Here is a 13622-nt window from a genome sequence, read left to right as displayed (position 1 = left end):
GCACCCCTACTTTTTATTGAGGAGAGGGTGCCCAGTATAGCTTGAGAGGAGAGGCCCGAGATGAAAAGTAGAGCTGAAGGGCATGACAGTGTGTGACGGCCACCGAGACAACCGGGCTTTTAATGGATATCAATGGATGTGCAGAGTCTGAGGTGTGCAAACAGAGCCGGTGTTGCATAGAAACCTCTTCAGGCTGAAAGTGAAACCAGCTGAAGCAAAAAGAGACATTCATGACAGAACAAACAGACAGCAGAGGGTCAGTCCACTGCTCCTCTCTGCAAAGTGAAAGACTGCCAATACTTCTACAACCTAATCAATCAGACATCTCCAACGTCCTACTTTTGCTTTCCCCTAATCTCATCCCTAATTCATCAGAGGTCAAAGATCTCCTTCATTCTGCTTTAATAATCCTCATTTCATAAACACTCTCAATGCGCCTTTCAGACTGTTATTTTAATCACATGATGTCATTTCAGTGTATAAACTCAGATTATGATATTGGGGCTGGGAGATATCGCTGGTGTAAAAATAAATATAATCCGACAGTGCAGGGATTGAATGCATTGAGAGAGAATCCAATTTAAAGCAGAGAGGTTTGGTGTCATCGAGTCAGTTCTCCCCCCTTTTTTTTTAATATAAACTGGATTAATGTGACAGGAGAGCTCGCAGAGGAAACAGGAGCAGCAGAACAGAACTTGAGGCAGGGTTTTTGAATGAAAAACAAACGGCAGGAGTGAAAGCAACGAAGCTGCACACACCAGAGGGATGTGCTGCAAGACGCTGAAAGAAAGAAACACAAGCCCATATGTCAACATGAGCTGTGCATCTAATCCTCCAGGCATATACCTCATTTCCCTTTGATCATGTACACACACGAACACACAGGAAAAATACACACATGCTTTAAATCCATCTGCTTGTGTTTTCTCTCTGTTTCCAGCTTTTCCCTGAGGGTCGTCCTGGATTCAGTGCCCGCAGCCTTGGATATTAAACCCTCTCTGTTGTGACACATCCATTGTTCCTCTGCTGCTTCTGGGCTCTGTGCTGATGAAGAACCGAGGCACAATGTCAACACTGCTGCCAGATGCTGCAGGTCCTTCCCAGATTATGAAGTCATAAGTAGGTTACAGATCTCCTCCCTCCTGATCCTTAAGATGGCCTTCTACTGAAGTGCGAGACCAGAAGAAGGATGGCGGCACCCTTCTGCAGACTACACTGCTTCCTGAAGCGGGCTCACATGCTGCTGCTCTGCCTGGGCATCGCCTATCTAATGGCAGGCAGCATCTTGCTCCTGCAGCGCTCCAGCATCAGAGTGGCTCAGCAGAACCTCGTCAGTCTGCCGCCGTCGTTCTCCCTCGCAGCCCCTCCAACCGTCCTCAGGGCTGCTGGTCTGGGCGTGAGGGCGCGCTCCAGATGGGCTGTTCAGCCTGTTTACGGAGGGGGAGCCAAGACAGGGAGACACTGGCCCTCATCCCAAAGCCTGGGGGTCCAACACTTGCATCGCCGCTGGTTTCACAATCTGCTGCCAGAGAGTCCAGAGCAGAGAGTCTCTCTCCACAGGAACAGCAGACATAAAGGTAAACAACAAGACAGACTCCACAGCCATTATTTATGAGAACAAAGTCAGCAAATAAGACTTAAAGTCAGGTGGATGAGTTAGATTTGTCCACACTTGAGTTCTCAGTCTGCTGCAAACAGGGCTACAGTCGCTGATTGAGTGATGCAAGGAAAAGCGATTTGGCTGACGGTTCACAGACAGCTCATGTTCAGCGATTCATTTTGTAAATTTAGTGCTGAAAACTAGACACACAGTCTCTCACATTCAAACTGTGGCTTATCCAACTAAACAATGAGCTATGTTCCAACTCAGTGAGTGCAAGAGAGTTTTGCTCTTATCAATTTTGGTGCTAAAACTTTAAACAAATGGTACCAATGATTGGGTCCTAATAATTCAGTCCACTGACTCTTTTTGTGCCCATTACAACGTAGAGGTTAGAGAGTTCAGGCCTCTCCTTAAAAAAAAAAGGTCTGCTGACTCATGACTTGTACAAGGACAGGTTAATGAGATAGCATAAATGTTTTTACTTTCTCCAACCCAGTATTTCTATTTAGTTAGTTTAAGCTTGTTGAAGACTATGTTTATGATAACAGTGCACAGGCTGGGTGTCTATTAAATGCAGGTATTGAATTTGACTATCACTGCCCCATTTACACTGACGAGTGGTTCAGCAAAACTTTAGTGGCGCAACAGTAAACATCAGCTCTTTTTTATCCAACTGAAGAATATAGAAGTATTCATTTTCACAACAGGTTGTACAAACATGAATCAGATTTTAGAAACTCTTTAAAGATCAACAGCCCAAGATGAAAAATTGCAAGTGCAGTGTTCCAAGGATTGTAGTGTTTACAGTGGCCACATGGGGCTGGGACAAACCAATCTACAGTTTTTCACCAAGCCCCCAAAAAGCATGTTTACAGTATGTTCAAAAAGTAAAAAAGCTTAGGTTAGAATAGCTTATTTCTCTATTGGCACTACCCAAACAAGGAATGAAGTTTTTTTATAACCTGTGATTTTTAAACTCACAAGTTTTCCCATAGAAGGACATGGGTAACTTGGGTGACAGATAGGTACCAGTTGTCAGCAAAAAGGCCAAAGCCCAACTCTTAACCTCATCCTAAACAAGCGACATCCTGGGGTCTAAAAATATGAGACAATGCTGAAGTGCTAAAATCTGCAGTTTCTTGAATGACTGATTGAGACAGACACCAAGCAGAAAAAGGTGTTTTCACAGCAGAAATAAACCTATTTAAAGCCTGCTGAAACATCTCCTGCCAAAATCAAAATTTCACTTTTGGTACACACTGTTTGGGGAGAGGGGTGAACTTCTTTCAAACTTGGCAGTTATATAAGGTTACAAGTTTGCTCAATTAGAGACCTTACCCAGCTCTCGTGACTGATGAGTGCCATTTAGCTGTTAGCGAAGAGACCATAGACTGTAAAGTTAATGGTCGTAGTCTCCCCAGCATCACCCAACGAGGGGCTTCTAGTACAGCTATAGGGCACCAGTCAGTCACATGAGTTGCTGTGCCTCTGATTGGGCTCTCTAAATCCTCTAAACTGCTTAGTTACGAGAAAAAAAATTACTCCCAGTACAGTGTGTGCTGATTGTGAAATTAAGGATTCAGACAGTCTCATATTCATGGAACCAGAGGTTGCTGCTCGGAAGGGACTCAAAGCCTGTCCCACTTCCAGTACGGCCGTACCAGCTGTTTGGCTCTCAAAATCGTTTTCAGAAACACACAGGCGACGTCAGAGAGACCACATCCTTGCATGTTATGGTCTAAGATCCTAACTCAAACCAAGTTAGATATGGCATACTTCAACGGTGTGCTTCCAAAACTTATACCATAAATAAATGGGTGACATCACAGATGCTTTGTCTATACATTATACAGTCTATGGTGCAAATGCTGCTCAATCTCCATCTAAAGCCATTTTGAACTGCATAGCACATGGCGGAGTTACACGTTATTTGCTGGTTAACAAACTTTATAAAGCAGTGATTGGCAACTGAGCTCATCTCAGTCTATTTAACAGCTGCAGTGTTGTTCACACATTGATGAATATCTGTCAGAAGTGACAATAGAGGGGCAAAGATGAGACGTTATTTTCACAAGCTTTCTTGTTAGCAAAGAGCTCTGTGGGAATCACAGCAATTACTCACTAGTTTTATCGTTAGCTAATAAGTCTGTAAGGACTGTAACCCTATAAACTGTTATTAGCTGACCAATTACTTCTTCCCATCTTCTTTCCTTATTTTGGCATGGCGTTATAATGGCCAAAGTTACAAACAAAGGCATTTTATAACCAAAGGACATCATGATGTCTTTATCCTTTATTCATACAGTCCATGGGGCTGTTTGTGAGGTTGTGCTGAAATGAAAATTTGATGAGCTGCTGGTTGTTTGCTTCTTAAAAACCCTGTGAAAAGTGTTTTTTGATTTTAGTCTGATCTTAATATCTAATGCAGCCAAAACACTCCAAATCATTTACCGACCCTTTATTTTTAAGATTTTAAAAGCCAGTATCCGAAACTACCGACTAACGACAGTTTAGCCTCTGGGCTGTATGGGAGCTTTCACCAACTTTTCTGGTCTTTTTGCATATCCAGAGTCAGGGGAGGAGAGATTTCTAGTAAAAACTTCCCTTGAGTTGCTTGAAAAGCCTGAATGGAGTCAGGGTTGAGAGATGATGTTTGAAGCAGTTTGTTAGCAGAACTTGCCTGCAAATATCTGCTAATATTTTTAAAACTTCTGTGAGGAGTCTCCTGGTTGTGTCATGTATGGCCCCCCCTGTTGACAAAGCAGTACTGACATCTTTGCTGACTTTATCCCGTAAAGATATGAGTAGTATTTTTTTTGACTGAAATCTCATCACGTTATTTCACTGTAAATCAAAAAATGTCCATTTATCCTGCATGCTGTTAAAATCACCTCACTGTGATAAAAGATATTTAATTTTTTAATACATAAATCATCAAACCTGTCCTTGATGGTGGGGTTTGCTTTCAGGGGTCATAAAGAGACATCCCTGTTAATATCAATCTGTTTCATAACCGGTTAATGCTCCTCACAGGAGCTTTAAAGCTGAATCTTTGTCAGGTGACCAGCAGAAGGCTCCAGTGTTGCCCAATGGGGAAGTCTACATTCTGCCATTTCTAGTCTCCAAAAAACACCTTAACAGCCTGGTTCAAGAAGCAGTTTGGGTCTAAATGGCTCATTTTTCTATTAACACATACTGTACAGGTTTGTTCTGTACTGCATGATTTTCTACAAAGTTTTTAGAAGTTACTCAACATAAGTTTTTTTGCTCCTGGACAGTGATGTGCAAAATTATTAGAACAGCTTACGGATCTGAAAGTATTGATTTTTTTTAGCCTTCAAAGCATGATCATAAAACATGCAAATGGTTGCTCTGAGTGCAACAAATATCAGACGAGGTAAGTCCTGCTGGTTTTGATATTTGGCTCGTCCGCCTTTTGCAGCAGTCACAGCTGCACATCTCTGGCAAAGTGTCAAGATAATATTTTCTGAGAACTTCAACAATAATGTTATCTCATGCCTTCTACAATGCAAACCAAAGGATTTCCTTTTAATGTATTATAAATCTGTCCACTTTATTTTCCAACTCAACCAAATTTCCTGGATGGGGTCGAGGTTCAGACCATACAGGGTCAGTCCATCATTTTCAGTGTTCCTTTGTATAAGAAAAATGGCCAAATCTCCTCATGATGGCTCTATGCACTGTGGTTTATAGAGCATAATGATGAGTTTTTAGATTGGTAGATGCACTTTCATTCCTGTAATGGGTATTTTGATGGCCAATCCAACAAAACAACTGAAACCTCTGAAATATGCCAAGTGTTCTAATAACTTTGGCCACTGTAATGGCATGGCTGACTTGACCCACTGTGTAAAGAGACGTTCAAAAGATGTGTTTTCATCATCATTTTCGGACATCTAACTTTGGTCTCCTGAAGGTGCAGACTGTTACTCAAGACAACATCTTTTTATCACATCAAACATTCATTTATGACGCCCACAGAGCTACCCAAAAAGAGAAAAATCTTTCCAAAGTCAAGTCCCTATGAACTGAACTATTATCGGTGCTGCTGCCACTGCAGTCGTTTTAGGCATTCCTATTGTTTTTATGCTACTTCTAGTTTCTGTACATAACTGTAATGTAATTTCTGAAGGTGGTGTTCTGTTCTGGTTCAGTTTTCTAGGCGTTATATTTCTACTTCAAACCTGCTGCTGAGCCAAATGAAATAACAGGAAAATTAACCAATACACGATAATTTAAAGGCAAATTTAAAGGCAGGGTTGGCAGTCCTGAAAAACTAGCATGAATTTGAATGTAGCATCTCTTCAGGACTCTGCCTAGCCCCTTCTCCCCCTCCCCTTGGAGCTCCTTCAAAGCAACGCCCCCACTCACATGCATCAGCGCCGCTGATTCGTTACTATAATTATAAAATGACTGAAAGAAAAACTCAGCCGTCAGACTGTCAAGTCATGTCTCATTTAGAGGTTAGGAAACACCAAAACGTCAAAATATAAAGCTAAAAGACAAATAAACAAACGTGACTTTTGTTAGCACTTGCAACTGTCATGCTAGCATTATCCACTTTTACCTGTGACACGATATCAGGAGAAAAGCTATAATACAAATAGTACATGTACATTTTCTCCAGTACTTACTAAATAGCACAAATTTTTCTTTTGCTTGTCAGAGCCCCTGTGGTGAAAGTTTATTAGACTCTGATCCAGACTACAGCCCAGAGCCAAGTACCTCATAGGGTCAGAGGGGACAGGCCCGAGGTCGAGCGAGAGGGGCAGTAGTTAGAGGCAGGGGAACAGAAAAAGAAAAGAAAGCCTCCGTCTTTCTTTTCTTACTCTGTTTAGCCAGAGGAGCGGTTACCAGTAATCGGGGTATGGGTAGTTTCTCTGCCGTTCTTCTGCTGAGTGTGAACCTGTACACCGCTAAACTCAGGAACACGCTTTGAGTCAGGGGCAGTGCTCGCCGGTGAAATGTACACGCAGGAGGAGGGCAAAACGACAGGATGGGATTCGATTGGTTTAACAGATTGGATCCTAATCAATGTGATTGGCTGATGTTTTCCTGGGTTTTCTCCTGCTGTAGATGGAGGATATTATTCTCTCTCATTTAAGAACACATCATGTATTGCTTGCCATCGGGACATATAGATCATTTTAACCAGTATAACAAAAAGCGTATCTAAATCAAACTACCAATTATACCTTTAAACAAACAACTGAAACAGTACTTTTATTCAACACTAATTTTGCAATTAGACAAAAACGATGTTTAAAGGACGTCCTTTGAGCGTCTCTTTGTGCAGTCGGCCCACAGAGTGAAGAGTCCAAAGGCTCACCTCTTTACTTCAACCTAAATTCAATGGAGCTAGGTTTAGTTGAACATTTCTAATATGACCCCTGTTGTGGATAGACTTTGAGAGCCCTGTATTATAAACAAATGGATGATGTCATGGAAACTACATACAGTTAGACACTTAAGGAACTGCAGGTGTTTGAACTTTCACAATTGCTTCTTATCTTAACGCAAGTTGTTGCCTCTTGTCCCCTCATGGATATGAACTGTGCAAAAGCCTGCTGAACACCAGTGGATGATACAGTGTGTTTTTCTTTCCAAAAGCAAGATAACCCCAAAACCCCAGTCCAGTCTGCTGCCTCGGGTTCTGCTCTCTCAGAATCTGTAAAAAGAGATTAGCTAAACAGCAGATATAACAGAGTCGGTTAAAGAGTTTCACCTCTCACACCATTATTCTGTGTGAAATGGAGGCGTGAAAGTGAGAACATGAGGGAGGAACATTTCTCTGTGTAGATGTGTTAGCGGAAACGATGGTTTTACAGGTAAATACAGCACGACGGAGCACTTTTACATGTTTGTTTTCTGTGTTATGTTGCTTTTTTGGTCTTTAGCTCAGAGGCACTGCAGCTGAGGTCAGACATCCTCTGTTTCCATAGTGATTCACAACAGACTTCATAGTAGATTTATGATCAGATAATCATCCTGAGAACATTTAGAAGGGCTTCATTATACATTTATATGACATTTTACGCTCGGGTGCCTCACATCTTGTAGAAAGGGGACAAAGCTCAGTGATTCTCTGAAAACCAGAGACGGAAAGAGACAGGACGGCTCTGAAGTAGTTCAAGAAAATAAATTGCCAACATAAAATGATACTTAACGTTATATCCCTGGAGATTTGGTCAATCATGGGTGTCTGTCAGAGCCTGTGCAGTTCAGCAGAAATGATAAATAGAGCAGAATTACCTCCAGTTGAATGATTGTTCTTCCAGCTTGTTCCTGAAAAGCATCCTACAAAAGCTCTTAATCCTTTTTTTAAACAGACACTACAGAGCAGCTCTGTATCTAAGTAGGCTAATACTGATGAAAAATGTTAGAGGCAGGAATGAGATCAGTTTCAGCAGCAGCCATCTGGCTAAAGTTCCCTTAAAAAGTAAAACACAGGACACAGAAATAAATTGGCGGCGTCTGTTTGACCACATGGCCAAGAAAAGAGAGCAAGTGAAAGTTTGAGGGAAGAACTCCAGGCCCCAGATATTTCATTTTCCTCATGAATCTCTTCAACACACAAACAATACTCACATTTATCAGTTCAGGGTTGTGCTACATAGAGCGATGGGCAGAAATTGTTGGGTGAGTTTCCTGAAAATAGATTTTGTGTAAATAGACTTCAGCTCGCCTGCTCAGAGTCAGATGACAGCACCGAGCCTTGTTTTTCTTTAATTTGTTCCAAAGAGGAGTCTAAAGAAAACTCAGATTCAGATTTATGAAGTCATTCTTTAGCCCAAGATGTGTCCTTTTTTTGTTCCAGTAACATTTTTTTTTTAAATTTTCAAACAATATAACAGTTAAAAGACATGGACACAGACATAACTAAGATGTCTTGAATCAACCATTACAAAAAAAAAAAAAAAAAAAAAAAAAATAGACAAAAGAATTATAACCATAAAAGACATATAGACATAAAACATCAAACACCCTATTCCCTCATCAGCTCACTTCAAGGTTTCGTTAACCTGCCATACTGCATTATATTTAAATCCTTAGCCTAGGTCAGAATGTCCAGTGCCTTTGTTCAGTCCAGAGAGCTTCCTTCAGGTAAGAGGATCCTTTGGACAATAAGTCAAGGCTCTCTGTGGCGAAGTAGTCCATGAGTGGTTTCCAAGTGATCAAGAATAACTGGTTGTTTCCTTTCAGCACCGCGCTAATCCTCTTGTGTGGAAGTAAAGAAAAAATCTCTTTGTACCACATAGAAACAGCAGGAGGTTTGTCCTTGATCCATCTCAGCTGTATACATTTTCTTGCCAAAAGTAACAATTTATCTCACAATTTCAAGCAATTTTAAGAGAGGGCAGTGCCACAAACTTGTATGGCAGCCCAAGCTAAAAAAAAAAAAAAAACAGGGTTCTTGGTTACGTTAGTTTTGGAAATACCACTAAGCTCTTAACCGTGATGTGTATTTACACTGCCAAAAAGATGAATGTAGTCCCCTCTCTCTGAGACATGTCAGACATTGTGGTGACAGGTCTGGGTCCATCTTATTCTGGAAAGAAGGTGTGATGTGTGATCTATGAAGGATTTTTTTATTGAGAGTTTTCTACATTTTTGAAACAATTCAGGGCTTTTTGCCAGTCATCTTCAATGTACTCTAAGTCTAGAGCTTGCACCCAGCATTCGGAATAAACATGAAAATTTGCCCCCAGTGCATTTCTGAAACAGAGATAGTTAACAGGCTGCTTATCAGCAACAGTAGTTAATATTATTGAGTGTCTGATTACACTGTCTGATTATACTATAACACTTCTATGACTCCACTGCTGGTGTAGCTTTCCCTTTCAGTCTGTTTTCACTCATCACTTTCTCACTTGATGTCCTGCCCACAACTTTATCTGATTGGCTACAGCAGTGCTATAAGTATAACTGGTTAAACTGCTAACTGGTTGAAATGTTAGGGTTTTTTTCTTAAAAGGAAAAGTTCTTTACACATCTATTATTTAGGACAGGTGAGTAGGAGGTTCAGGTATCCCATAGAACAATTTTAAAGAAAACACCCACACCGTTCATCTTGCAAAAAATTATTGTTTAATTCTGCAGCATTTTTGTCCTAGACCTAAACCAGCCTGATGAAGGTCTAGGAACGAAATGTTGCAGAATTAAACAATTTTTATTTTTTGCAAGTCGGACAGTGTACGGGTGTTTTTCTTGAAAGTTTACCAAAAACATTTATTCAGAGTCCTGTGTTGGCGTTTCAAATCTGTAGCTACTGTCTCTTTAAGCCTTCCCTGCTCCACAAATCCCCTCCTTTCTGATTGGTCAGCCATTTGGAGGGCTATCGGGGCAAAATTGTGGGTAAACTTTGGTGTTTGACACCAATCACACCAATGTGTCATATGTATGTCACATATTTGAAGATAACCCGCAATTTTGGGGTACTTGAAACAGACCCACTCGAAGGTGTTTTTTTTTCTTTTCCTTTTTTTTTTTTTAAACTGAAGAAGTCTTATTGGACAATAAGAATTAGATAACTTACAGTGGACCTTTTATGGTCTAAATGTAAAATTCACACTTAAAGAAAAAAAGGAGAGGGGCTTAAGTTGACAGAGGACAGTGACAGTGGACTTTGGTGTGTTCAGAGTGACAAAATACAAAAGGTACACATGATTTACAGATGTTTCAGTATTAAAAGGAAAAACAAAACTCAACTCAGTTTATAGGGATGATTGAAGCTGCCTTGAACAGATGCTCCAGTGTCTGTGACAGAAGATAGATGATGACAGTTTTTCAATAAGACTGTGCTTGATATCTGTTAAATAAAACAAATAAATCTTCATAACTTTTGGAAAACATGATCCAAACTGCTGTATCAGGGTACCTCAGGGCGTTTTTCAAAAGCTGTACCTGCCAATGCCCTCTAGTGGAATAAAAAGATAATAGCCCAAGTTAGAAAATTATCATATGTGAAATATAAAACTGATTTTGTTATCACAAGCCTGATCCGTCCCTCTGTATTTTATACCTCAGATTTGTCAGAGCTCTGTTATTTTTCATTCATTGTTGACTCACAGCACCACATCAGTGAGATCATCACACAGCAGGGTGGAACAGTTTGCTTCTTCAGTTTCAGATGTTTTTACACAAAGAAACCCCGTCTACTCCAACATTTTACAATAAGAGAACGAGATGTGTACCACTTTGAGTCTGCTGCTGAAAACTTTTGTGCCTTGCAGGGATGAGTCACACATTCCTGGTTAAGTTCACATCAGAAGTATTAAACACTCAGAGAAGAATCAGGAGACAGAAAAATATTTCAGAGGCTCGGTGAGAGAATTGGTTTACGAGACTGTTAGTATCTGAAGAGTTTTTGTTGATTGATGCTGATTACAGTCACATCAGTGAGCTGATGATACAGAAGTCAAGTTAGGGTGAGTGACTTTTATCCTTTTATTTTCTCGAGATGTGTCCTTCCAGGTTCAGTAACTGGCTAAGGGTGCTTTCACTTATGTAGCTCATTTGTTAATATGAAGATGATAAAATTACCCACTGATTCATTTTTCCTTGTGTCTTTTTGTGTTACTCTGTGATATCATTAAACAGGCCAAATTAGTCATCACATTACAGTCACTCACACTCTTTCCTGGCGTTAGAAGCAACAAAATGAGTCGTGGGTTGATCTGAAGCAGCAAAAAAGTCAAATAGCTCATCATTGTTTGATAAGATTAATACATTTGCCACATACTGTATACTTCTCACTAAAGTACATGTTATCAAGTCCTAAAAGAACAACCAGTAGCCCCTCTGTTGAGAAAAAGCAATTTCAATATTTATTTACCGGTAACAGACTATTACTACCAACTGTGATTGGATGAAACATTCTTAAAGCACCTTCCAGGTTGCTGGAAATATGATTTTCTCATTTTTAGTAACAGCTTGAAATATTTGATAACTTTATCACTTCAAGTTTATTTTAATTTGTATTTTTTTTAAAGCACATGTCAAGCAAGTTTACGCCAAGCAGCAACCTCTAGCTGATGTGTAAGAGCTAAAAAGCTGCAGTTCAGCAAGTGTCCACTTGAGGCTGGCCCCAGAAGGGCCAGAAACCACATACACACCAATTCAAAAAATCAGATTTTTACAGAAAAATTAAAAATGTTTGCAGCCTGGTATAAAAAAAAATCAGCCTGAATAGCTAATTTCTCTAACAGCACACACTCTCCGAAAGGTTACTTTTTTCTGATTCAGCAGTTTATAAGATATGAAAATTAAAAGTTTGCCCAATCAGAGGCATGGCTCAGCTGACTGACAGGTGTGTGCCCTGTAGCAGTGAAGAAGCTCAAAGTCCATCTCTCAAGTTAGTATTTCCAGTATGGCTTCTGATGACAACAGGCTTCAAAACTTTGCATCAGAAAGAAATGGGTGACATCACAGACACTATGTCAGTTTTACAGTCTAAGGTTTAAACTAAAACAGCTTATAACAGGTCTGCATATGATATGTGCAACAAGTATTAAACAGGTTTCTGATTAGGAATCATGTTTTGATGTATGCTGTTTAGAACGTGTTGAAAACCATAACGTGAAACAGGTCCCAAAAGAATACATACCGTAGGTTTAATTCAAGACACCAAGGCAGTCATCAATGGCACCGTCTTGAATCATAAGTTGAGTGAACGAGGGATTTTCACCAAAGTCAAATTAAATTTACTTGTATTTTCATTTCACAGGTGACACAGTCTGAGCTGACCAGAGTGTTTGACAGACAGAGGCAGAAACAAACAGTGACATGAGACACGAGCAGTTGTTTAAACCACAGACGACTGTACATAAATATAATGTACTTGTAAAGGATAGAGGTGCACTCTAAGCTCTTATAAAAAATAAAGTTAAAAAATTAGTTATTAGAGATATAGAGATGTTAAACCAACATTATTCATTCAAAGTATCAGAGATAAAATTGCAAGCAGGGTTTTAGTACTAAGAGGTTTAAATACAATGTAGTCACAAAAAATGATTTACTCTTTTGCAGTTTTCCGACTTTATTTTTTATGTTCTTCAATCCACAGCAGTCCATCTGAAAACCTCCACATACTGTAAATTTGCACACTAATCTTTAAAACAATCTCAAATGTAGAGTGGTGATTGAAAGAGACAGCCCACCATGTGTTGACCCCTCTGCTCTGGCCTGGATGACACACATCTGTGAGGGTATCTGTGAACTCTCCTCAGCCCACTTTGGTGGACACACACACTCCATACACATATGTTCCCCGTGGCTGCTGCACATGTCCTCGGCCTCGGCCGTCATGTCATTAGCTCCTCCATCTCGTCCTGCAGGGAGGAATCGGCTCAGAGCAGCCATCTGTCTTCGTGTTTGAAAAAGCGACACAGTGTTAGACCTAAGTGCACTCCTTTCCATCATGTCTGGGAATTCAAGCTGCTTCCCTCCATTAACCCTGAGCTGCAGCTGCCTGGGGCCTCTCCTTCGCTTTGATTAAAGAAATGACCCGGCCTGCTGGGTGGGTGAGGGGATGCTGGGGGGACTTACCTTGATGATGCCTCTGGAGATGCCCCCCCTGCTGCAGACTGGGGCAGGTCGTGGTCGATGTCTTCATGCTCACAGCTGCTGCTGTTCTGTTTGTTCCTCCTGAAGCTCGAGCGGTCAGTGACTCAGCTCTGTCTGACACAACCGGCTGGACGAGCTTCAGAGGACAGCGTCACACACTGATTGAATCATGAATTCGATACGCCGATGCTCGGCCTGCCAGAGATTTCATGCTCCATTGCTCGCTTCCATCTTGTCAGAGCACCTTGCTGCTGCTTCTCTTCAATCCTTGTCACATTTCTTCCTCCAACTCTGTTTTAATCTTCTCTGACCAGCTGGCATCAGTCTTTATTTTTAATGCAGGTACTAAATATTGAAAAGCAGGAGCTGAGTCCTCAGCGTCCTTGAGACTTTGCCGAGTACCACTTGTGTTTGTGTAACAGACCTCAAAGGG

General features: G+C 40.7%; 1 protein-coding gene across 1 annotated transcript in view; it reads left to right on the top strand.

Annotated features, from left to right (window-relative positions):
• The window catches only part of wscd1b (WSC domain containing 1b), a 47692-nt gene that overhangs the window by 607 nt on the left and 33463 nt on the right, over nucleotides 1-13622 (top strand). Inside the window, exon 2 of the mRNA XM_074673122.1 lies at nucleotides 941-1577. Within this exon, the coding sequence (XP_074529223.1) occupies nucleotides 1190-1577 (388 nt within the window). The 5' untranslated portion in view covers nucleotides 941-1189. The remainder of the gene's footprint in view (nucleotides 1-940; nucleotides 1578-13622) is intronic.

This window comes from Halichoeres trimaculatus, unplaced genomic scaffold (genome assembly GCF_033239565.1).
Source record: "Halichoeres trimaculatus isolate MK-OKI-2021-1 unplaced genomic scaffold, fHalTri1.1 fHalTri1_scaffold_6, whole genome shotgun sequence".
In the NCBI taxonomy this organism is placed as follows: Eukaryota; Metazoa; Chordata; class Actinopteri; order Labriformes; family Labridae; genus Halichoeres; species Halichoeres trimaculatus.
This window is presented reverse-complemented; position numbering and strand designations above follow the sequence as displayed.